The sequence below is a fragment of the Fragaria vesca genome, linkage group LG6, assembly GCF_000184155.1.
Source record: "Fragaria vesca subsp. vesca linkage group LG6, FraVesHawaii_1.0, whole genome shotgun sequence".
NCBI classification, from domain to species: domain Eukaryota; kingdom Viridiplantae; phylum Streptophyta; class Magnoliopsida; order Rosales; family Rosaceae; genus Fragaria; species Fragaria vesca.
This window is the reverse complement of record NC_020496.1, coordinates 30,674,171-30,699,229: the sequence shown is the minus strand read 5'-3', so window position 1 is coordinate 30,699,229 and position 25,059 is coordinate 30,674,171. Positions and strand designations below refer to the sequence as shown.

Sequence of the window (25,059 nt, the reverse complement as noted above, 5' to 3'; positions counted from 1 at the left end):
TTCATGTTTATAACAGAAAGACGCAATTTTGAGGGCCTTAACGATTACTAAATTGGCTGAAATTTTACAGAGATGATCTACACATTATTATCTAGATACTAGACGGTGGAGATGAGGAAATTCAATCAAAAAGTGGCGCAAAAAATGAAAACCCGCACCAAAACCATTGGTGCGGACGTTTGTAGCTGAGAAAAATCCTATATATATATATACCCGTTCCAGAGAGGATGTCCTTAAACTCCAAAAGTGAGGATGTTTATAGTTTTAGAATGTATTTTAACAATTTAAACCAACCATTCACTAGTTACCAACATACACGTGAATCATACAAAATATTAGCCAAAACGAAATATGTTTAACCATTTGATTACCAGTGAGGAGAAGACTAGTGTACGTGTGTGTCTGTGCATGCACGCGCACGTGTCTGTGTGTACGAGTAAAGGTACTGCAGCATTTTTTTTGTTTTTGGTCTGAAATAAGGTACTGCAATTATGATCCAATTTAACAGAAGTTGACCCTGCTAAACCGTCTGAAGCTATGTATTATAAACACTGCATATAATGACTGCTTTCTTTGTACAATCCAATTTTCTTTTTAAATTCAAACCTAATATGGAAGAAAATGGAAGAATAAATCAAAGAAAATTCACCAGAAAACGCCCGTACAATGCAGAACATATGTAAAACATATAGAGTCCAACTTTATAAATAGAATTTTAGTACTGAAATTCTTCCTATCTCTAGCTAGATGCTAGTCTGTCCTCAAAAATATAGCTAACCATGAATATGGGTGGGGAGGGTCTTCTTCTTAGTGGGAATAATTTAAAGTAAGAAACGATAGCGAAGACCAATGCATATATAGGACTCAAGTATTTTACCTAGTAAAGCAGCAAACTTTAGATCAGGTTACCACTGCGTCTAACTGAGAAATGCTCCAAATAATGGGAAGGCAAAAGATGGAGGCGTAAATGAGAGATCAGGGCCATATTTGAGATCTAACTGCTAGTATGTGCTGTGTAAATTTGGAATCACCAACTGCACAGCAATCTGAAGCACATAATTACACAGGGTAAACTGAGGAATTCTGCACCTTCAACGTAAAAACAAATAGTACTCCAACTACCATCCAACTTAACAAAATTTGGGATTTACTCAAGCCTCTAATAGCATAAAACTTCTGCATATCTCATTATAACAAGCTGCAAGAAACAGACTAGTACTGTTTTCTTCCTTTTACTGGCTGAATGCTAATCTGCTAGCAATCATGAGTAATGAGAAAGAGAACTTGTTCATGAATAAACTAAACCTTTTACTGGCTAAATGCTAATCTGCTAGCAATCATGCCTAATGGGAAAGAGAAGTTGTTCATGAATAAACTAAAAGGAAGATGTGGTAATGAAATAAAAGCCACCATTGGCTTCTGTTAAAGAATACAGAGAAGGGTATTACCTGACAAAATAGCAAAGTCGGGATCGGGTAACCACTGAAAATGAATCTGAAGTGCTGATAACTACATATCAAAAGATAAACGCAATAGATACTATAAGATCTGGCCGCACAGTGGCTAGTATGTCCATTATGGATTTGGGAACACCTGCTATGAAATCTGAAACAAAACAACAATTAAATTCAGAACAAGTACCAACTGCACTGGCAAAGAAAGAGAAGATCAAACTTAAAAAAGAAGAAAATTCAGAAAGAGGAGAAATACAAACAAACTAGCTTGAGCCCCTAAATTTTGAGTTGGATTCTACCATTTCATTTCTTCCTACATACCAAATCGGAGACGAGTTTCTCCGTGTGAAATACAATTTTACCTTCAGATTGAAGAAAGAGCCTTTATTGGGAGATCCAGTGCTGCCTCTTTCTCTTTCTCTCTAATCTCTAAACCCAGGTGAGGTGCACAGCAACACAACCACCACCACATCTCCGACCGAGAGTAGCTTCGAACTCATCGGAACCCAGCAGCTCTCTCACTACCTCAGTTCAATCGGAATCGTTGCTTTGATTATAATAGCCTTCTCTCTATCAATTCACCAACTGGGAATGCACAAAATGATTCAAAGCTTCAGTCTTTATGATAAAAAAGCACAACCAATCAAAACCCAAATCTGAAATGGAGGCTTTTACCTGAGAGAGAGCCATCAAGTGAGACATGATTGGATGAAGAATGGTTTTTGGGTGATGAAGAGGGAGTTAAATATAGGAGGAGTTGGGGAACCTTAGATCATGCAAAATCGATTGAGAAGAGGAAATGGGTGTCTTCGGAGTGGTCGAAAGGACGGGTTTTGATCCTCGCCTGGGTTTCTCAAACTTACAGATCGAGAGAAAGAGAAAGGAGAGGAAGGAATGAAGAAGGGTGAGTTATCAGGTGTGATTCACGAATATGGGTTTAAGCCCAGCCCTCAGATCAGTTTCATTTAAATCCAAAGTCATGTGTGGCCTATCTCTTTTTGTCCCGTAAAAACCTGGTTGATTACCTACTAACTTCTTCTTCAGATACCTTCTCTTTGCTGTCTAATGCAAGACAGAAGACATGGTATGGTATGCTAGCACCATACGCCTAAACACTAAGAAGTCCTAACGACTTAGGACCCTTATTGGCTCTTTACAAAAGGAAAGAAATTTTGTAAATAGCAAAGCTAAATACCTATATACGTTCCTTACAAAAGCAAGGAAATTTAGAGAAATAAAAGAAAAAAATGAAATAAAACTAAGCCTAAAATCATGCTGGCCAATGCAACCCTAGGTACCAGATGCCAAAGTAAAGCCCAAAAGCCTAGCAACTTCGCCAAGGAGACCAGGTTGCTTGAATTGCCGGTGTCGTCGCCGCACAGATCATCGCCGCAATCTACCGTCGCCGGCCAAATCACCCTGGATCTAGATTCAAAAACATAAGCTTGACCGAATACATGAGCAAAACCCTAGCCTTCATCAAACCTCTGGCAAATCTTCCCAAGTTCCGAGCTTTGGAGCAGGGACGGAGCTAAGATTTCTAAGTACCCTGAGTTAAATTATTTACATGTAAATGATGTAATAAGAGTTCTGAAACATATGAGTACATCTCAAAAGATTATTGATTTATAGTTGATAGCAGTACAATAGCCGACTGATTTTCTAACGTTGGATCGATGGACTATGAATTGAGGAGAAAGAAAAAAAAATATTTGAATGCCATATTCCTAATTTTTTATAGGTTTTTGTCTATTGAATTTAGTGTTTTATGAGTGGTGTGGATGACATGATGACGTTAATCAAGCTTTAAATTTTTAGTGATTATGACACATGTTGTTTGATAACTTTGATTACCAGACCATTTGACTGGGCTAAGATATATACAAGAAATTAGCAAAATTGCCCTATTTAATTTTAAAGAACAAAAAACTTGTCTGGGCTACAGCCCATAGAAGCTTCCACTATCCTCCGTCCCTGCTTTGGAGAAAAGAAAAACCCCCGATGAAAACGACCACCGTCACACCTCTGCAAACACAAACCAACCCAACTCCCTTGCTCTAAGTCTGCACAACCCGGATCTGAAATACAAAGAGCAAGTCCATCTGCTTGTCGTTCCTTCACCGAACTAGGCATAGTCGTTCTCGTTCCTAGCACCTTGCACCTGTCCCATGATCTCTGCTCCCTCACCGGCGGGCTCAAGAAGACATTTTACCCGTTCGACAACATCCTCTCATGGACGTGTCGTCGGACGTGCTCGAAAAATTTCTAGGGTTTTCTCTCTGAGTATCTCACTTCGCCATATTTAATAAAAACTTATAGAGTTATTTATCTACTAATAAGAAATCATGACAAGAATGTAATGAAACAAATTATTATTGATGTTGTTTATTTATAGTATGAAGTCGAAATTAAAATTTGTTTAATTACTAAGATACACATACAAAAAAGAAAGTTATAGTATTAGCAATTTTATTGTTGTATTTTTAAAAACTTGATGAACTTCCAAACAATATTAGCAATCGGCATATAATGATGATCATATATATTTGATGTCGTAGTTGTTATCTAATGTTGACAATACAATATATATTTCTATCGTTGTGTAATTTAGAGGTATTGAAGTTATACAAATTTATACCAATAAACTAAAACATAATTAATTAATATCAAGAGACAACTTTAGCACAATTATATCCTGAATCAGTTAAATAAGATGCAATAGATAATAGAATGAGTGCAGCTATTGGGACCTCCAAATTTGCTCATTTGACCTCAATTTATTATAAATTATTAAATGACATATTTATCCTCTTACACAATGACTATTAAGGACAATAATTAAACAAAAAGTAATATTATATTTATTCTCTCTAAACTTTCTAATTCAATAATAATGCCATAATGGATTGCATATTATTATTTTCCTTACTGATTTTTATTTTATAGTTTTATCACATACTTATTAAAATATTTATATATTTATATTATCATACATGTCACATGCATATACAAAGTGAAGATTTTTTACAAAAATTATGATTTATCAATTATTTAAAAAAAATAAGTATAATAATATTTTTACAAATTATGATCTATCAATTATTAAAATAATTTAATTATCATCATGAGTATAAAAACAAAACATATAAACTTACAAAAAAAATAGTACATGTAAAATAGAAATACAAAAGTAATAAAAATATAGAATAGTTCATGTAAGAACATTCATTTGATGATCGATAAATAAAATTTGAGACACAATCCTTATTTTTTTTAATATTTAAGAGAATAGTATTATTTATGATTCGAATGAACTTTTCTCGAAAATTGATGTCATTGAAAATTATTTCTTACAATTTGATCAAAAAAATGAATGTCTAGTGACATTTTATGCAAAATAAAAAAATATAAAAAATAAAGAAAATTAAGAAATCAAGGTCGGGAATGGATGTTCGCATGCAAAAAGAAAAAAAAAAGAATTGGAGGTATAGTGAGTGAATAAGATATGTAATGAGTAATATATTAATATATATGTGAATTACAAAAACAAGACTATTTTAAAAATTTGAAATGAGGTCTAATGAGAAAATGTTTATATTTAAAAGTAAAATGGAGGTGTAGAGAGAATAAGAGGTATACTGAGCAAATTTAGAGGTCTCAATAGCCCCACTCTAATAGAATCTACAGTCTTTCTCCTCTAAGGACATCCTTAACTTAACTATGGTGCAGATTTTCTTAATTTGACTCACTTTTCGATCATATTTTCTCATCTTAACCGTTCAGTATTTAAGTATATATGAGTTAATCATCACTGCAAAATTTCAGTTAATTTGGTAATCTTTAAAGTCTCAAAAATGTATAAAATCAATGAACAAACTGAATCTGTTCAACCTGAATTGTTCATGTTTTTAATGGTAAATCACAATTTTAAATGCCTTAACAATAACCAAATTAGCTGAAATTTTGTACAAATGATTTACTCATATATACCTAAATACTGCAAGGTTAAGATGAAAAAATATGATCGAAAAGTGGGTCAATTAAAGAACTCCGCGTCATAGTTAAGTTAAAGATGTCCTTAGTGGAGAAAGTCTGTAGACATCTATTAGGGCAATTGAAGGTTTACTAGATAATATAGGGTGTATGACCGGAGTCCAACGACCAGTGACCAGATTCTGGCAGTCGGCGACAGGTGTCGCAACCAGCAACCGGAGTCTTTTGACCCTAATACATCCTTATTACCCCACAACAGACCCTTACTGCCTCCACTAAACTCATACTGCCTTAATAGACCATCTATTGCCTCCCAATTGACATTTATTGCCTCCCCCTACATACCCCATAGTCCCATATTGCTCCAAATAGACTTCATGTTGCCCTAACATGTCACCAAAATCAAAACGAATTCAAACTTTAAGAGAATATGATGGAAAATCCGAAAATGTTGTGTGTTACACAACATGTAAAAAAAAAAAAAGAAAAAAAAACAATCTCCATGCTCTCAAAATTGAGAAACACTACAATAGCATCTTATGATATATAGTGTCTTACACGACAAGGTTTAGAGTTAATGTCTCCCTATTAAAAAAAAATAATGTTTCCTTTTGTATTATGCAGTTAATGGTCATAGCGTGAGACAGATAATAACAATAATAATTACTATTATTATTGTTGTTGTTGTTGTTGTTGTCGTCGTCGTCTTAGTTTTATCTGTTTGTATGATTTTAAAATTAAAAGATAGGTAGTCTTTCACGCCATCGAGTTGTCATCGGGCCACACAAGGTTCACCAAGGACAAAAAATTGTTGGTTCATCAGAGACAATCCTATTGCAACATTGTAAATTTGTAATATGTCAACTCCACAATAAATCGAATCAAAACTCCAAATAGATCAAATTGCCGCTATTATTAAGGATCGACATATATATTGAACCACACTTGCACCACTGATTGCAGAACTCGACGTTGATTATTTGCACAAATGTTAAAGAGACTCACACATTACTAGATCAGGCGATAACTAGATAAAAAGATTATAGATTAACTTTTCGTCGCAAAATTGAGATTTGTGAGTACATTCAAGGTAGCAAGGGTTCATCCAATTTGTTCAAATATTTTGTACATCTTGTTTTCCATTGTTCCTTAGGTTTGGCATAACTGAAAAATAAAAAAAGGAAACGAAGTTCTTAAATTGTCATTAATCTCTTTCAGTGTGCTAATCTTGAGATGCACCCTCTTGGCTCTCTCCTTAAAGGTTGTAAGAATTTCATGTCTGCTTTGGGAGTTGGGAGCTACTCAGATCAATCATATTTTCAAGAAATCTAATATGACTGCAGACGCATTGGCTAAAAACAGTGTGCTTCATGAATTAGGCTTGATTGTTTTTGACAATCCTCCAGCTTATGCTGCTCAATCATTTCTTAATGATCTTGCTGTTATAACAAGAGCTAGGAGAGTCTCTCATGCTCTAGTAGTTAGAGCATCTCCAACAGCTTCTCCATAATTTCTTTATTATAGGGAAGCAAAAGTCAATGTTCCAAGTAATTTTTCTTCTACAACTCCAACAGATTCCCTATTTTGGAGATTTCAAGATGATTCCCCAAATCCTTCTATAAAATTTGGAGAATGCTACAGATTTGGAGAATTTGGGTTTCTCTTTCATCACATTCCCCATTTTGGAGAAAGTTTTAGGGAATCTGTTGGAGCAAAACACCCAAAATCTTCTCCAAATTGGAGAATTTCAAGAATTTGGGGAAGCTGTTGGAGATGCTCTTAGTTATGTTATTTTCATTGTTTAGGTTTTTTAGGCCTCGCTTGTAACCAAAAAAAAAAAAAAAATTTGTCATTAATTCCTTGTTTTAATTATTTTACTATTAAAAATTAAATTCAAAGAGCTTGTTATATGTGATAATTTTAGAAACTGGTAAAAGCTCATAAAGGCGATAAACCCCCTAAATTACACAGAGAAACCCTAAACTAAACCGTATCAAGAAAGTGACCAAGAATTCAATCCGATCGGGACGATGAACTTCTCCAATGACGAGGAAGACGATCGGGACGAGCTCCCACAGCATAATGTAGGAGGACAGGGACTCAACCATGGCGAAGAAGAAGAGATTGTCTGTGCGTTCAATACTGAGGATCGAGACATTCCCGGCTTGTCTGATGACGACGAAGCCGATCCTGAAGGCGAGCTCGGAGATGGAGTTGCTCCGCCACTCCAGATCGACCAGATCGACTGGGCTGGGTTGTTGATGCCCTTTGATTCGCTCCCCTTCGCTCCCAATTTTTCCGTAAAGTTGCCTGTTGTGCGTGCTCCGGTGGCTGCACCGCCGCAAGTCCAGGTCGCCATGCCTCAGCCGCCAGTCGAGGTCGAGGTCGCCGTGGCTCCAGAGGTCGCCGTGGCTCCAGAGGTCGCCGTTGGTCCAGAGGTCGCCGTGGTTCCAGAGGTCGCCGTGGCTCCAGAGGTCGCCGTTGGTCCAGAGGTCGCCGTTGGTCCAGAGGTCGCCGTGGTTCCAGAGGTCGCCGTGGCTCCAGAGGTCGCTGTTGGTCCAGAGGTCGCCGTGGCTCCAGAGGTCGTCGTGGCTCCAAAGGTCGCCGTAGCTGCCCCTCCGGATTCTACCTTTACTGGCATGCTCTACCAGATTTTGATGGAATCAGTGAACAATCCCACTGTGGCTGAGGTTATAAGTTGGGTCCCGGGTGATGACTACCTTTTTGAAATTAAGGACAGTGTGCAACTTGCTCATGCTTACTTTCAAATCGAGGAGATGAACCAGTTACATGATCTGTGGATGAGCAATGTGAGTATAGTTTCTATGCGTGTGTTGCTATTAGAATGCGTAAACGTCTATAACTCTATATGGTTATGCTTGTCTTGGTTTACTGTTGTTATTAAAGTGCGCTATTAGATTGCATAAAAGTCTATAGGTTAGTTAATCATTTTATTATTAATCCATTTCAATTACTTCAACTGAAAGACTTTGTCAGATTGAGAGAAAAATTGTGTGAGAGAGATTCTCCAATTACAGAAACTCGAAAGATTGATTTTGATCGGAACCTTTGGATCATGAAAACCATTTAGATGCAGTTTGGATCTTTTTATTTATTTAGATGCAGAGACAAAGGAAACAAGAACGAAGGTAAATAAAAGCCACATTTAGCATAGTACGTAGGTAGAGGCTCATGATGTGACCGTTTTATACATTGAATCACTGATTTTTTTTCTTTTTCTTTTGGTTTGGTGCTGGGTGTGTGACGGGTAAATGTGGAAATATAGAGTAAAATTTGTGCTGCTGGGTGCATAAAGAGATTGGCTTGAGGAGACAATTTATAGTCGTGTTTGGCGTTTCTTATAATTTGTGTAACTACTTCTGCAGGGTTTTGTGGCACATGGTAAATCTGTGTGGAGGCATCAAAGTGACAACTTTCGTTTGGGTAGGCCTGACTTGCTAGAAGAGATTCCAGCACCGGCCACTAATGGAGAAGGAGCAAGTTGTGCAGCTGAGAAGGGGAAGGAATTGTTAGAACATGAGAAGATTGAGGAATTGGTGTGCAGATGACAATTGTTTATTGTGCATAGTTGACTTGTGCAGAGGTCAGGAAGGGAACTAAGAAATCCATTCGGCTGAATACTAATTGCTTCAGTTACTTCAACTTTACTAGTAGTTAGCATCAGAATATGTTGTGACTTGTCTCAGTTTAAAGTGAAATTGAACATATGGCTTCAGTTGCTTCAACTTTACTAGTATATTAGTAACTCAGATTAATCTCCAATGTTGTGACTTGTGACTTGTCTCAGTTTGAAGTGAAATTGAACATACGGCAGAATACTACTTATTGCTTCAGTTGCTTCAACTTTACTAGTATATTAGCATTAGAATATATCATCTTTTCTTCATAATACTCGGAGTAATTCAGATTAATCTCCAATGTTGTGACTAGTCTCAGTTTGAAGTGAAACAGAAAACTTCTCTAGGAAAATATCCGCTAAAGCAAACATTCATGAACAAATTAGGTAATATCAAAATTGGATATTGGGAATATATAAATATATAATGACACTGAGCAAGTGCTTCAATGGAGCAACAAAACTGGCGGGTAGTCACTCGTGTTCTTGAACAGTTGCTGAATCTGAAGAGTAGTTTGAATCTTGCTGGATGCCTGGATCAGACATATGAAGGCTATCTTTTATGTACAAAAGTGCAGTTGAGGATGTTCAGAATTACTGGGACTTAATTAGCTCACTACCTATCTCCACCCTCAACCTCGTCTTGATCCTCCAACTGAGTTTCTTCTTTGGTGCTTAATTCTTCGTGATCTCCATTACTTTTCCGGAAAAATAATCCAGACGAGGTGGAGTCATCCTCGTCTAAAGCTTCTTCATTATCCTTGTCTTTTGTCTGCAATGTCAGATCATTCTCCATCCAAGCCGGGCAAAAGTGCACAATTCCAAGAGCAGCAATAACTTGAGATTGACTGGAAGGAGTTGATGTTGAAGCATTGATAGATTTTCCAGCATAATCACGCCTCAAGCAAGAACATTCAGGGACAGGATGAGAGATAAAAGACTTCGATTTGGATTTTGTGGATGCTTCTAATAACCCATCAACCAATCTCTTTCTCAAATGCTTGCGCACAGACATCAGCCAAGTATGGTTTGCATGGTAGAGGTGATCACTGATTTCTTCCAAGAGCCTGACGACTTCTTTTCTGTGTTCACAAAAACAATGAAAGAATTTAGAGAAAATATAGTAAATCATCATCGTTTTATGTGCAAATCTACTACTTTTAGACTTTCCTATGAACCAATCACAAATGTTAAAGAATAGTATATCTTAATCAAGCAAGCAACCTGAGATAACTTTCTTTTCCACCTAAATCATATGTATATAGAAATTCTTGTGTTACAGTTAATGATAACAGTCCAACTCACAGCTATCAAATTCAAAGAAAAAAATAGCATCAAGTATGTATTATGTGTTGTCTGGGAGCTAAATGGTCCCCTACCCCTAAAGCACATCAAAATAATTTACATAGTTAATTGATTGTGTGCATGTAAACGCAAACATATTCAAACTTAGAAAAGTTACCTGTCTGGCCTGTATGTTTTTGATGCAGCTGATTGATAGAGTCTATGTCCCATTACTAAGCTTGCGAAATTTGGATGTCCCTTACCATCACGATCAAAGCCAGGGATAAATACATCAGCTTCAACGCATATCACGTAATCAATTGCTTCCCACAGTAGTTTATGAGCGTTCGTCCTCAATTCCATAACTGTACTATCAGGCTCATTATCACTCTCAGCTACCCAGCCCCACCAACCTTCAATGTTATATGATTTAGGCCTGGCTGGAGGCGGTGGAAGTGGGCGAGGACGTGGCCCTGCAGTTTTCCATGCTTCAACCTTCATCTCTTCCTCAGCTGTAGGTGGACTCCTGGGATTACTTTCGAAAAGGTTAGCCTCACGACCATAAATCCTGCTGAGCTCCCAGAGAATGCTGAGGGAGGTCCTATCAACAACATTTTCAAACATTGCACGAAGAGGGATCAATGTCCTTTGGCCACCAAAGATTTCTCCCCCAGATACATATATTATTGTGTCCCACAAGTATCCATATGCACGAAGAATAATACCAATCTGTAACAAAGAATAGCTGTAAATTTCATTGCTACGTATACTAGTAATTGTATAGGATTAAGTGATGAACTTAACAATGTTCACTTCATCCGTGGGATGAGTGATGGACATTGCTTTTGCTTGGTGCCTAATTAGTATATTACCTCTTCTGGCATTAGTGGGCAAGAACCTTTGAGTCGTTGCTTTGCAGAATTCACCGAAAGATTTCCCTTGACAATCCCACGTTTTATCATCCACTGTCTTTTGTGCTGAATGAGTTCAGTATGTACATCCTTGGAAAAAGAAAATTTAAGACACATTAGCAAATCAAATGCTGTGAAGCATACCACAGATTTAAAGTTATTGTGTGGAAGTGGGATAGATGTAAATACCTGGAAGAGTTCAGCACAACCATGATGTGCCAAAGCATCTCTGGTCATTCCAGGGTCAAATGCTACAAATGGCTGTCCAGGAGCCTGTAATCTACAGCAGCAGTAAATAGATGTTGAGAGAGAGAGAGAGAGAGAGAGAGAGAGAGAGAGAATGATTGACAACTAGTAACTGACCTGTGTAAAATTTTGCTAGCAAGTTCCTGGACCTCCTGCCGGAACTGAAGTGCATGAAAAGCAACCCTACATCTCAGCCTCTGGTACTCTTCAAGATCTGGTGGCAGGATGGCCTGCATTACACCCACAAAAGGTAGTAAAACATCAAAATAAAAAGGGCTATTACAGGTAAAAATTATAGCGAAAACCACAAACACAGAAGACTGAAGGTGGCAGACTCAATTTATGGTACAGTACAAAAGAAAGAACAGTCATCGTTACCTGCAAGCATCCACCGTCAGACACGACTAGTTCAACTACTGAATGCTTCTTCAAAACTGGAAGAACGCGGTGCTTATAGTAGTATGGTGAAGCAGAGTAAGGCACTTTAAATGAGGGAATATTCTTTTTCTTCCTTTGCCCTTTGAGATTTTTAGGTAGGGTTTTCACAACTTTGATATCTTTTGATAATGCTGCCATGAATTGGTCCTCATTGTAGAGATAGGCAAAACTCTTAAACTGAGAGCTACATAAGAACATAAGATACGATAAATCAACAGAGAACAGTCTATGAAGAAATCTGAGGTAATGAATAACTAAAGATTGTAATGAAAGGCAACCTGATGCCCTTGCTGCTTGTGGTTGATTGGAGCTCAGGAATAACTAATGTTGCATTAAGAAACCGAGAAACCACAACTACATCACATATCTGAAAAATCAATAAAAGGCTGCAGCTGTAAACTCATACAACTTGAATAATACGGTGCATATGCTATTCAAACATTACCACCCTTACCGAATTCCTGATCTCATGGAACCCCCCTTGTATTCTCACAAAGATAAATCCATTGGTATCTGAATTGGGATCTGTAAAATACAAAGTACATCAATAATCTTCGACTTGTAATCAAACAGTAGAAAATGTGTCAAGTATATGTTGGCTAAAAAGATAAACAAACATTTTGGGCCCAAAATTTGAGGTTTTAATAACTGAATTTTAGATTTTGGGGATGTAGTTTAAAAAAGCTGTACTGCTCAGGTTAAACCGAGGACCTCAACAATTCTAGCAAAACTCTCTGAATGACAGATCAAATGAAAATGAAAACCAATGTCATCATCAACTTTTCAGTAGAATTTCTTTTACAAAAGAAATCCTTTTTGACCAAGTACAAACTCTAAAACATTGAACCAATATAGAAATGACTAGGAAGATGAAAATGTGGTCTAACCGGAATAATATCCTCTGGGATTCGCATCAGGATGCAATGATTCGAGAGGCCTTACCGGACCCCATAGCCTTCTATACATCGCACTCTGCACTCCAAAGAGGAAGGATAATCAGTCCTAACTATTGCACAACAAACATATGCAGTAAAACTATACAGACTACAATCGACACAGTATCCTACAACTTACAAACTAACTGGGAAAATTAATGGATGCAAACTAATTCACACACTCAAATTCAGCTCATTAAGAGGGACCCAAACTAATTCACACACTCAAATTCAGCTCATTACTCAAAACTAACAAAATAATTCAACGCATTCTATCTGAGTTTTCCCAAACCAAAAAAGAGCAACCAATGATCCCACTGATTGCTTCACTGTTAAACCCCAGAAAGAAAAACCACGTGGGGACAATAAGAAATCAAGTTTTGGACAAAAACACTATCTTTATGAGAAAAATGAAGCACAAAACACAGAAAGATGAGATCTTTATGGGGATTTCGAGCAATTACAGTCTTGGAAAAATTCAAGCTTTCACCAATGGCTCGCCTTGGGAAGATTGTGATGGAAGAATGGAACTCTGAAAAGCCCTCCTCAGTAAATCTCGCCAGTAAAAAATGAACAAACAGAGAAATGGCAGAGAGAACCAGACCAACAAGACCAACCCATTTCATCTTTGACTTCAACACCATCTTCCCCTCTCCTTTCATCTTGATTTCTCACTACCCCAACCCAGATTCCCACTTCTTCTTCAGATTGCAGAAGTGAAAAGAGGCTTCTGAGTTACAAGGAAAGAGTCTCAGAATCTCATACACAGATTCAGGACTCTGACGTTTGAGTGTTGGAGTTGAATCGACAAGACAAGGTCTTCTGTTTTATCTATCCCCATCACAACAAGCCCCACTCTCAGAGGTGGAGCGTGGAGGACACGGCCCAATTAAGAGTGAGGAAGCACTTCCCTAAACTGGCAAGGTTGAATGATTGGGGGCTGTGGAGACTGGAGAGAACTCAGCTGGGTGCTATGTTGGGTTTGTGGTGTGATGGGGTTTTTGTACTAGCTGTCTCTGCTGCACCGTTTAGACCAAAGGGGTTTTGGTAATATGAGAGGGGATTAGAATCTATCATTTGGGGAAGAAAGGGTTTTGGATTCAATTAGGATTTAAAAGAAGACACTTTTGGGGGTGCAAAGATGAGGTGTGGTTCAAAGAGTGGAACTGTTTTGGGGTGGGGCAGAATCAATGGAAAGTAAATGTGATTAGGTGAACATAGGAATTTTTTTGCTCGACTTTGAATATGAACTCAGGAAGTGAGGGACTGGCTCTTCAGCAGAGGAGTGTAAATGTTTTTACCCAAAACAGATGTAATAAATGTGAATTGTGGAAGGAAAAAAAAACATCTCTCTTTTGGTTTCTTGCTGAATAAAAGAACAAGATTTTGAATCGTAACGACAAACTATCATTTTATTTAAAAATTCTACAATAATATTATGCAAAAAACAATACTTTTTAAACTCTCGTAACCTACTAACCCTTATAGGATGATGGAAAGTAGTACTAAGCTTAACACAAAATTTTTGATAGTTGGTAAAGTAGCTTGATGAAACTAAGAAACAGAAGAAATATATTATTTAGACTAGCTTTGCACTATGCCATGAAAAGGAGGTAAAGTATCTTTTAATTAGTTGGTAATCTTCCTTTTGAGTTATAAGTTAGCACAAGGCTGTGAGACAAGGCAAAAAGGCAAAGGTAGCATAGGCATTAGGCAAATCACAAGCATACTACTTTGGCCTAAATTTAGTTTAATTTTTCCATCAAGAATTTCTTGTTTTTGCCAAATAGAATTTGAACAAACTCAAGTGGTCCCTAATGTAATATGGATCATGAGTCTTGACTCCTAATATGGATCACTCCTCACCATAGCTGCTAAGCATGTGATGGACAGTGATACCTGGAATATATACATTTTCCCCATGTGACTGTACTTTCTACTTCTGTATATAAATTGTGTTCTTCTACTCCCATCATGTGTTTTTGCAGATCATAGGATTACACACATGTAGATAAGAACATGTATAAATAACTCAAGGTAATCCTCAACAGTGATACCTAAATTACCCAAAATCAACCAAATTTACATTCGTAAGACTTCGTCATCGACTTATTTATGACTCAAATATAGGAACATGTGATCAATGCGTCGTTTCTTTTTAGTTTTTTCGTACAATTTTGGAAAAGAAAAACGTGAGTTACTATTCTAGATGAATGTAACACATTGATCAAACAATTCGGACGTCTGACTTCTCTCAAAGCACCACCGTTGAATAACAACACAAGGAAAACAACTCATAACGTCTTTGTCCAGGACAGGATATAAGATCATTAGTGAGCATGATATAGGTAATTCCTCTATGGCCAGTCTCGGCTCTTGACGCTAACATATAAGCCTCTACCATCTCCCGGTTGCTCCCAATTGCACACATTGTCATCACATTCCATATCTTCCCCCTAGAAACATCCTCATCTTCACTGCAAACCCGATCGGAATCGTCAATTGACCTATCAACCACTCATCGACGGTGGTGCTCGACGCAACACCGTTCTCGGACGAATAATTTGGGACAAATAACCCCAACCTCCCTATCCGTTGTCCGGTTCCTCGTTTCTGTTCTCTCCCGTGAAATCCCCAAAACGCCCACGGATCACCCCAACCTCCACAAAAAAGACGAAATCACCCCGTAACGACCACTCCCTATCATCCACTGTAATTGGACAGCTCCCCAGCAGCCGTTACACTAAGCCCGCCCAGGCGCCGCCACGTCACCTCTCACACGAACCGTCACTCGGCACGTGGCGCAATCTGCGCGCGCATAGTTTTCGCTGCCCTTTTATTTTTGGGGTATAAAATATTAAACCCCACATTTTTGAAAGACGAGTTATTAGAGCCGGCAGGGAAGAAGTGACTGAGGTCCGACGACGATCGAATCATCGACGTTTCCGGCGAATATAACTCCGATCCAATCTCCGCCTTTGGTCTCTGATCGCGTTTCGTCTCTACGGCGGTGGCTCTACGCAAGGCTCCGCCGTCCCGTTCGCACTCTCTCCCCGCTCTCCGGTGAGTGACTTTTCCGATTTGTTTGATTATGAAGATTTTTTATGAACGCGATTGAATTTGGATTTGGATTTTTTGTTGTTTTTGAATTTGAATTTGGTGATCAGTTACTATCGGTAGTGTTGATATTGGTTTTGATTTATGATTTTCTATAGTTTATTATTATTTCAGAAATATTTTATCTAATCAGGAAGAAATTATGTGGATTTCATTACTTTTTTAAAATTTTATAGTAGCAGAAAGATTTGAGCGTTAGAACTGTGGAGGAAGAGTTGAATAGGTCATGAAAAATAAATAAATAAATAAATGATAAAATTTATAGTTAATTATTGGTATTGTTATTTGGATTGCTGTTGAAGTTTGGTTAATAATTCTCAGAAAATGAAGATTTTTTGTTTTGTGCGATACAACTCCTCATCTTATAGTTGTGTGTCGGTGTGAAGTTGTAATCTAAGACTATGTTGTTTTGGAATACCAGCTTTATTAACAGGTGGTTTCTCAGATGTAGTGAAAGTTCAAAGCTGGTGGCGTTTGCAATGTAGCGACTTTTTCCGAGTGTTTCTAGCCAGCGTATTGTGTGCTACTCGTAAGATTATGATTGTTTACGGTGCAAAAAATTTGGTTAAAATAGTGCCGGCATTTGAGATTGGCGTCTGCTTGAGAGGGAAGCTCTCTGCTGCAGCTGCCTGGACTGCCGGCATTGGAAGTTGGCGGTTCTACGCTTCATTTCATGTCTCCTGAGGTGGATAAACTTGTACATTACCAGATGGCAGTTGCAACCTGTAGAGGACCTCTGAACGGTGAGCACTATGGGAATAAGAGATTGGAAAAAAGACCTTCTGCGAAGAGACGTGTATTTGTGCAGACGGAAAGTGGTTCTGTTTTGGGGATAGAGCTAGATAGGAGTGACAATGCGCAGACACTGAAGAGGAAATTAAGGCTTGCACTTAATGTCCCAACTGATGAGAGTTCACTGGTATGCGGTGACATGGTGTTGAAGAATGATCTCAGCATTGTTAGAAATGACTCTCCGCTTCTTCTCACCAGGAACTTGATGCACAGAAGTTCATCTACCCCCTGTTTCGCACCTATTGGGAGGGATTTTCAGCAGAGGGATCAGAGTGGTCCGATTGAGGTACTGGGATACTCGGATAAATTTGCTAGAACGAAAGAACTGGTTGTGGAGATTGTGAAGGCAATAAGGAATGACATTGATCCGGTTCCTGTTCATGGTGGCCTTGGAGGTGCATATTATTTCAGAAATTGTCATGGTGAAAACATTGCCATTGTGAAACCAACAGATGAGGAACCTTATGCCCCAAATAACCCAAAAGGTTTTGTAGGGAAAGCTCTAGGACAACCAGGTCTCAAACGTTCAGTACGGGTTGGGGAGACTGGTTTCAGGGAAGTCGCAGCCTTCCTTCTTGATTACAATAATTTTGCTAATGTGCCTGATACAGCCCTTGTGAAGGTCACGCATTCAGTTTTTAATGTCAATGACGGGGTGAAAGGTAATGTTCATCAATATGGAATGCAAGCAAGTAAGATTGCATCACTACAGCAGTTCATTCCTCATGACTTTGATGCCAGTGATTATGGGACTTCTAGCTTCCCTGTTGCTGCTGTGCATAGAATAGGGATTCTAGATATTAGGATTCTAAACACAGACAGGCATGGTGGTAACCTTCTTGTTCGGAAGCTTGATGGTGCTGGGAGATTTGGTCAGGTGGAGCTTATACCCATTGACCATGGCCTTTGTCTCCCGGAAAGCTTGGAGGATCCATACTTTGAGTGGATGCATTGGCCTCAGGCATCAATTCCTTTCTCTGATGATGAGCTTGCATATATTCGTAAGCTTGACCCTTTTCGGGACTCTGATATGCTTAGAATGGAGCTGCCTATGTTTCGAGAAGCATGCCTTCGAGTATTAATTATTTGCACAATATTCCTCAAGGAAGCAGCAGAATTTGGTCTCTGTCTTTCCGAGATTGGTGAGATGATGAGTAGGGAGTTTCGAGGCCAGGAGGAGGAGCCAAGTGAACTTGAGCTTATATGCCTTGAAGCAAAGAAACTGTTCCAGGAGGAATTATCCTATAGTGAACCAAAAGCAGGAGGCCAGGAAGAGTTTCAGTTTGACCTAGACTGTGGGGAGGAGCTGGATTTGAGTCGATGTACCGAAGATAAAATGGAAATTACAAGGACTCTTCGTTGTGGATCAAAAGGTGAAAGCAGAAGATGCTTACTCTCTAAACTAGAGGAGACTGCGGAGGAGGACATGGAAGATGACGAGGGTAATGAATTACCTGTAAGCTCTGATGAATGCACTAGCCTAGTAGAGGATTGTGTTTTCAATGTTCCACAATTGTCAACATCGATGAAAAATATCAGCATTGGCGAAAAGAGCTGGCGTCCTGTAGGTTCGATGCAGAAAAGCAGCTATGCGACTGGCACATCATCTGGAAACCGGAGCGCAAATGAGCAGCTGCCTATGAGCAGCAGTTTTGTGAAGCTGGCAGATATGAGTGAAGAGGAATGGATGCAGTTTCTCGAAAATTACCAGAAATTGCTCCGCCCTGCGTTTGCTAATCGCAAAGTGGGGAATTTGGGTCAGAGGCAGAGACAGAGGCTAGGGACTTCCTGCCAGTTTTGACGTAGTATTTTTTTCATAAATAATAATGCAAGACTCTGCTCTGCAGTCCAGAGTCTCACCCTCCCTTTGGGAATTCTACTAGTTTGAGACTACTAGTTTGAGACAGTATAAGCTTTTTTTCATGCTAATGGAGGTGAGAACCTTCTTTTCATGTGTTTTTCTAGTTCTTTTTTTCCTTCCACGTTGTGTCGACAGCGTAGAGAAGTTGAATAAATTACAGTGCAATGTATCTCAGATGTTTTGAGCTTTAAAACTTCTATATGGAATCTGCTCTCGTGCTTTCTATGATATAATACTTACCGACAGACCAGCAGTACTAAATTGAGAGAGAATACTTGTGAGTCTGATTTACCTGTTTGCTGCTGCCTTCTAGCTCAGGTGACTTCTTCATTATGCTTTCTATTTTGCGCTAAGCTTGTGTTTCTTGGTTGTAATAATCAGCTAATGCTTATGGCTCATAGATTTTCTGACCATTCTATTAGCACTAAGCTAGTATTTCTTGGTTGTAAAAACCCATATAGCCCACTTAGTAAAAGAATTTGTTACTGGCCATAAAACCAGCTAGTGCTCAAATCTCATAGATTCTCTGACCTGCATCTTGTATTTTATAGGCTATGAACAAGAAATTTCCAAGGCAAGCTTGAAAGAAATTGGAAACCCCGAAAAGGAAAACGAAGTCAAAAATTTTGTGATCCATTGTCATTTAGTTACTCTTTCATGCTGGCCAGCCTAACCAGCTCCACCTGCTGAACCTCTATTCTGCTTACGGCCCGTGAAAATTCGTCACCTCCAAACGACATGGTATCCCTTTTATCAAGTCGCATCTGTTTAATCTTCAATATAGCTTGAGAAACCTCTCCAATAGAGGGCCGCTTTCTCGGTAGTTTGAGTAAGCATCTGTGACCAATTTTAGCCAGCCTCCTCACCTCCTCAAGGTTGCATTCCCCAACTAGCTTGTTATCAAGGATTTCATCAACACCATCTGGAGCCATAGAAGCCTTGGAGAAAAAGAAGGGAAGATAAAGATAAGGAGTTTGGCAGAAGACGCAATGAAAGCATTATTTTCTGAAGGACGAGAAACTCACAAGGTTAACATATTCCATTAGATTTTGGTGGGGGTGGATGGCTGTTATGAGTTCAAAGATGATGATGCCAAAACTGTAAATGTCACTCTTCATTGTGAACTTGTTTGTAGATATGTATTCCGGATCTATGTAGCCATAGGTACCTTTGAGGCCAGAATTCCGACCATCAAACACCTCTTCCTTAGACAGACCAAAATCAGCAACCTATTATTTGAACACTAGTAAGGTGAGGACATACTGATATCAAGACATAAAGAGCAGAACTTCATAAAGGGCAATATATTAGCAGCTTACCTTAGCTCTCATATACCGGTCTAACAATATATTAGCAGACTTTAAATCACGATGTATGACTGGTGGGGCTGCCTGTTCAAAGAAACCTTACATGAAAAAAGATGACAGAAAAATACTGGTTCGCTAGCAAAACAATGAGATACTAAATAAGTTACCCCTTCATGAAGGTACTCTATTCCATGTGAAATATCAAGAGCAATTTGCAGCCTTTCATCCCAGCTCAAAACTTGTTGTTCTTCACCTACATAAAATGTAAAGTGAGATTATTCTTCAATGAACCAAGAAAAACTTTCGAATTAGAAATTCTAGCCTAGTCTCTCATGCATTGGCAAGAAACAAAAATAGGAAGATGTCCAAAATAGATTTCGAAACCAGCGAGCAACATACAAGAATCGTTTATTCTTCCTTCATTAAATTTAATGACTTTAAATGTAGGGCATCCCGTCAAATTTGATATGTATATGTTTGTAACAATCCTTTTCTTTGAATTATATGACCCTAAGCATATACGTAGTTACAACAATCTCAAGACGGATTATGGATACAGGGACTTTGAACTTACTGTACAAAAGGTTTGATAAGCTGCCATTACTCATGAACTCGTAGATTAACATACGCTGTCCTTTATCTACACAGTAACCTACGAGGTTCACTAGATTTCGATGATGCAGTCTTCCTAACAGAGATACCTGCAGCATGACCATTCTAATTAAGCGAAACTCAACCAGCATCTTAGGACATAAACATTAAGAGACATGTGCACATGATTCAGATGATAAGATTTATAAAAGCAGGCAGTGATAGTTGGTCATGTCAGCAATGTAGATTCCAGAACACAGCATTGCTCCATTGCACAGTGTTGGACTTATGTCCAGCCACATAATCGTTCTGATTGTTTTTCCAAACTCTTGCAAAAGATTTTAAAGAATATAAATACACTTTCTATATTCTTTAAACCAGAAAGGTAAATGAACTTCCTTATACAAATTGTGGGCTTTAGGATATATGCAAGATTAGTTCTATGCTAATTCCATGGGTACAAAAGATTTTTTCTTGACAGGACCTAATTGAAATGTAGCTGATGTAGTCTTTACCTCTGTTTGGAACTCTTTCTCTCCCTGCTTGGAATTTGAAGCAAGCACCTTCACAGCTACTACCTCTCCGGCAGTCATCGTTGCTTTATAGACTGGACCAAAAGCCCCTTGTCCCAAAATGGTTGTGAAATTCTGCGTAGCTTTCTGTACATCCCTGAACACAGTAAAATGCATTAGTAAGCTCATACACCACATATCATAGTATAAGCTCCATGCTTTGCAGTGCCCAAGTGTAGAACCGATTGTGAAATGGTATCGAGAAAAATAAACAATAACATTATGTATGCTTGCTATAGCTAAAAGATACAAGCACTTAATGCATACTTATAAGAGTATCTAGGTACGCCTGATGAAGAAGGAAAGGGATCTTTGTTGTGATTATTCCACCAGGAGAGCGGAGAACTTTTTTGAACCTTCTCGGATCCTTGAACAGGTATGGTAGTTGAAACAGATACACTAAGGTCAATGCTTGCGTCTACGCCATTGGTGCGTATAGGTAGAGTTGTTAAACTACGCTCATTAGCACATTGTCCAAGATTAGCACGGTTTTGGTACCACCTTATTCCAAAAAATATGAGTAAAGCTATCAAAATTCCAAGGGCTACACCAACTGAGATGCCAATGATAACCAGATCAGCTTTATGAACCATTCTTTGGCGTCTTCTGATATTCAAGCAATGAGAACATCTTGCATGCCAAAAACGCCTCAGATTATCTGTCATAAGAAGGCAAAATCCATTACGGTAAACTTCTTCATGCTAAGTGATAATCTATACTTGCAGCATTCAATTAACCATCTAAAAACCACAAAACTTACCATCGACATGAGATTTAAAGATTAGCTTTCATTATAGAATTGACTTTGGAATCTATGTTCTATCAATGCTAAAGCAATGTGATCAAAATGTACTTGTCTTGCATTGTTAGTGAAGAATTTACTTCAATTTTGCTCGACTTATTCACACAACTTTTTAGGAGGATTAGCATGTCCACCATTTCATATCCATACAAAGGACATTCAAAATGCTCTGATTCTTCTAATGAACACAGCCAACCACAAGTGAGAGGCAAAATCTTATTTGCAACGCAAACCAAAATTCAACACACATCTTCAAATCACCATCAACATTTAAAACAATCCGGACTCCTAAGCTATATGATCTATCATCAAAACCAGAACACTGAAAACTAATAGGAAAACAATTAAACTATCCACATGGACACATAAAGACAACACCTTTAGAGCCATATCAACATTTAAAACCTCCAAAGCCATCAAACCCAGAAACCCAAAAATCACAACCAACCAAAAAGGCTCAAACTTTTAGCAGAATTCCACAAAACCAAGCAAGACCCATGAATTGATCAAGTGCAACATACCTTGCAACCCAACAAGAAAAGCTGATCGATCAGTTCGTTTGAATACTGATCACCGGAATTTGGTCAACCGCGACGACTGAAAAGAGCAGTGACCCAGTTCAAGAAAGAACCTGGAAAAGAAGAAACTGCAAAGCAAACCAAGAATGAGTTGGACTTGGTTTAAAGGATTAAAGTGGTTTTGTTGAGGCCTTAAAAGGAAGAAATAATGGTTCCATAAATTGACTAACACACAAAAATAGAAGGGAATGCAAGAGCCGGTAAACTGTGGTCTTATTCGGCCGTACGTGCCTGCCTTGGTTTTACTTGGTTGCATCCGTCGCCATTTGCATTTCTTTGTCAAATTGGCCACTTGTGTTTGAGTCCTTTTGGGACTTTTCAAAGCCGGGAAACACCAAACCCAACAAAAAATTTTAGAATGCTTCATGGTCTTTAACGCAACAAGAGAGACATTCCCAACTTCATGTGAGGTTCACACAATTTCAAAAAAAACTTCATGTGAGGTTCAAGCCATGTAGCCAATCCTCTTTGCTCTTAGTTTAAGACATTAATTTAGTCTTAACATTATTTGCATAATTACTAGGTTTAGATTTATCATCACACAAAATAAAACGATCATTTCACAAAATATATCTTCTGAGTAAATAAATACAACGCGTTAAATGACAAAAATTACCGTACTTAAAAGTTATTATACTTTGCCCTAATCTCTTTCAGATTTAACAACAGTTATGTTAACTTGTAGAGTCCACTTGAGCTAATATATGCACTTGTCTGTTCCACAAAGCAATGTTGACCATAAATGAATTGAGTAGGTTTCTGTTTAGGGGCCCTGCATTGACCCGCTATTAGACAAGTTAAAGAATATTAGTTGACAACTTGGACAACAAGGCGCGCGACAATTAGTGTCAAATGCAGTTTTAACTTAGACATGTTCCCCCAACCAGCCAATCATTCGAGATTCATAATAGCGCAATATATTTTTGGCAGGGTTTGGTGGATAGGAAGAGGAGTTGTTTTATAACTAGACCTGTAAATGGACCGGATCTGGAGCGGATCTATCTAGATCCGGATTCGGATCCGTAATAGAACTTTTGGATCCGGATCCGACCCGTTACCCGTCGGATCTTTGATAGCTAGATCCAAATCCGGATCCGGCGGGTTAACGGATACCCGACCCGTTAATCCGATCCGTTTATGATTATAAATATTTTTAAATTTTAAATGATAATTTCTTAATTTTATCATAAATTTTCATAAAACACTAATGAAATATTATAACAAAATAAATGTTTACATCAAAAGTTGAATTACATGGCCAAAATACTTCTTAACAATAAACTAATATATTCAAAATACTAAACCTCCAATGTATTTAGCAAAGAGCATAAAAAAAACATAGGCATCGTAACCTTCAACTTCATCAAATGATCATACTTTAGACACAATTTAGACGTTTAGGTTATCCAAATAATTATTATATTATTTAATATTTATCAATAATATTATATTTATAAAAATATTATTTAATTATTTTTAAACAGATCCGGGTCCTTAACGGATCGGATCAACCTCGATCCGTATCCGATCCGTTTAATAAACGGGTAAACGGATCCGGGTCCTTAACGGATCAACGGGTCTAATTTTCGATCCAAACCCGTTTAAAAACCACGGATCCGGAGCGGGTCCGGATTAAGATCCGGTCCATTTACAGGTCTATCTATAACATGAAAAGATCCCTAATCCACTTCATGACTTCACAACATTGCCAAATGTGTTGGGAGAGAGTAGACAGGTATTCCATATTTAAATGTGATTAGCATATGTTAAAGCCCTTTGGAGGTGGCTGCTTGGGTGATTTTCCTTTCATGAAATCATCTTAGTCCACAACTATAACTCTGAGCAACTATATCAGACATTGTCACAACCATTGTGAGTGACCTAATGATTCTTGTCTAGTTGAGTCTAGCTAGAAGCTCGTAAATTGGCCAGATCATTGTGTTGCAATGCATAGTTGCTGAAATTAACTAATTAGCCTAGGAAGCCTTTAGGGTACCCTAACACTGTCAAAAAAAATGCAGGCACTATCACTTGAAAAGTTGAAAGGCGCATAACATAAGTACTACTGTTAAAAATAGAAACCTATGAATGACATGTAATAAATCAAATCAGAGAATGACATGTATTAAGACATACAAACTTGTTACGAATAAATGTTCATCATCTATTCATCCTAGTAATGAGGAAACCACCCCTATCAAATATAGACAATAAGTGTATGATTAGTTACTTAGAATAGGAGAGAATGATTACAGGTAAACATCTTCATGCGTTTACTAACACATAACGAAATTTGAATGATTTTGATAAAACTATTCATGCGTTTACTAACACATGAATGAATTAGAATGAGTACATGTCTCACCTCATTATTAGGTTTGAAATGTGTGGTCGGGCAGTGTAAGATTCAATGAGTTTTGTGTTGAGCGAAGGTGATGGAAACATGGTCCATGTCAAGAGAGTTGTGTTCAATGGATCCAGTTTTGCCAACCAGCAAAGGTTGGCGGTCATGGAGACCATCTAATCAACTCTCTCTCTCTC

The 25,059-nt window shown here is 38.1% G+C and overlaps 4 protein-coding genes and 1 non-coding gene across 6 annotated transcripts in view; 2 read left to right on the top strand and 3 right to left on the bottom strand.

Moving 5' to 3' along the window:
* The window catches only part of LOC101308302, a 6,277-nt gene extending 3,807 nt beyond the window's left edge, over nt 1–2,470 (bottom strand). The window contains exons 1-4 of one of the 2 annotated variants that reach the window (XR_185043.1): nt 2,130–2,470; nt 1,817–2,039; nt 1,449–1,605; nt 963–1,046 (exon numbers count right to left, since the gene is read on the bottom strand). This is a non-coding gene — a transcript (uncharacterized LOC101308302). Of the gene's footprint in view, nt 1–962; nt 1,047–1,448; nt 1,606–1,816; nt 2,040–2,129 lie in introns of those variants that run through there. The other variant, XR_185044.1, reaches the window with a different exon arrangement.
* Nucleotides 2,471–8,064: 5,594 nt separating this feature from the next.
* On the top strand, nt 8,065–9,099 carry LOC101308007. The gene is made up of 2 exons (XM_004304143.1): nt 8,065–8,257; nt 8,834–9,099. Exons 1-2 carry the CDS (start codon nt 8,087–8,089, stop codon nt 9,014–9,016), a joined length of 354 nt encoding a protein of 117 aa, XP_004304191.1. The 5' UTR covers nt 8,065–8,086; the 3' UTR covers nt 9,017–9,099.
* Nucleotides 9,100–9,404: 305 nt separating this feature from the next.
* On the bottom strand, nt 9,405–13,767 carry LOC101307710 (uncharacterized protein At1g04910-like). The gene is made up of 10 exons (XM_004304142.1): nt 13,363–13,767; nt 12,851–12,935; nt 12,418–12,488; nt 12,242–12,330; nt 11,904–12,147; nt 11,643–11,755; nt 11,469–11,559; nt 11,241–11,369; nt 10,547–11,097; nt 9,405–10,166 (listed from the first exon to the last, which is right to left on the bottom strand). Exons 1-10 carry the CDS (start codon nt 13,558–13,560, stop codon nt 9,701–9,703), a joined length of 2,037 nt encoding a protein of 678 aa, XP_004304190.1. The 5' UTR covers nt 13,561–13,767; the 3' UTR covers nt 9,405–9,700.
* A 2,012-nt stretch (nt 13,768–15,779) lies between these two features.
* Nucleotides 15,780–19,386, top strand: LOC101307135 (probable phosphatidylinositol 4-kinase type 2-beta At1g26270-like). The gene is made up of 3 exons (XM_004304140.1): nt 15,780–15,961; nt 16,437–18,986; nt 19,220–19,386. The coding sequence occupies exon 2, from the start codon at nt 16,689–16,691 to the stop codon at nt 18,606–18,608; it is 1,920 nt and encodes a 639-aa protein (XP_004304188.1). The 5' UTR covers nt 15,780–15,961; nt 16,437–16,688; the 3' UTR covers nt 18,609–18,986; nt 19,220–19,386.
* On the bottom strand, nt 19,114–22,517 carry LOC101307417 (probable leucine-rich repeat receptor-like serine/threonine-protein kinase At5g15730-like). The gene is made up of 8 exons (XM_004304141.1): nt 22,462–22,517; nt 21,406–21,796; nt 21,082–21,235; nt 20,550–20,676; nt 20,143–20,228; nt 19,988–20,059; nt 19,694–19,897; nt 19,114–19,606 (listed from the first exon to the last, which is right to left on the bottom strand). Exons 2-8 carry the CDS (start codon nt 21,729–21,731, stop codon nt 19,316–19,318), a joined length of 1,260 nt encoding a protein of 419 aa, XP_004304189.1. The 5' UTR covers nt 21,732–21,796; nt 22,462–22,517; the 3' UTR covers nt 19,114–19,315.
* Between the last annotated feature and the right edge of the window lie 2,542 nt (nt 22,518–25,059).

Coding starts and splice junctions, on each gene's coding strand:
- LOC101307417 (XM_004304141.1), bottom strand. CDS start 21,731: ATGGTTCATAAAGCTGATCTGGTTATCATTGGCATCTCAGTTGGTGTA. Junction 20,229..20,549: donor CTTATCAAACCTTTTGTACA/GTAAGTTCAAAG, acceptor CATTTTATGTAG/GTGAAGAACAACAAGTTTTG. Junction 20,060..20,142: donor TAGAGTACCTTCATGAAGGG/GTAACTTATTTA, acceptor TTCTTTGAACAG/GCAGCCCCACCAGTCATACA.
- LOC101308007 (XM_004304143.1), top strand. CDS start 8,087: ATGCTCTACCAGATTTTGATGGAATCAGTGAACAATCCCACTGTGGCT. Junction 8,258..8,833: donor ATGATCTGTGGATGAGCAAT/GTGAGTATAGTT, acceptor CTACTTCTGCAG/GGTTTTGTGGCACATGGTAA.
- LOC101307710 (XM_004304142.1), bottom strand. CDS start 13,560: ATGAAAGGAGAGGGGAAGATGGTGTTGAAGTCAAAGATGAAATGGGTT. Junction 12,936..13,362: donor GCTTGAATTTTTCCAAGACT/GTAATTGCTCGA, acceptor TTTGGAGTGCAG/AGTGCGATGTATAGAAGGCT. Junction 10,167..10,546: donor AAAACATACAGGCCAGACAG/GTAACTTTTCTA, acceptor TTGTGAACACAG/AAAAGAAGTCGTCAGGCTCT.
- LOC101307135 (XM_004304140.1), top strand. CDS start 16,689: ATGTCTCCTGAGGTGGATAAACTTGTACATTACCAGATGGCAGTTGCA.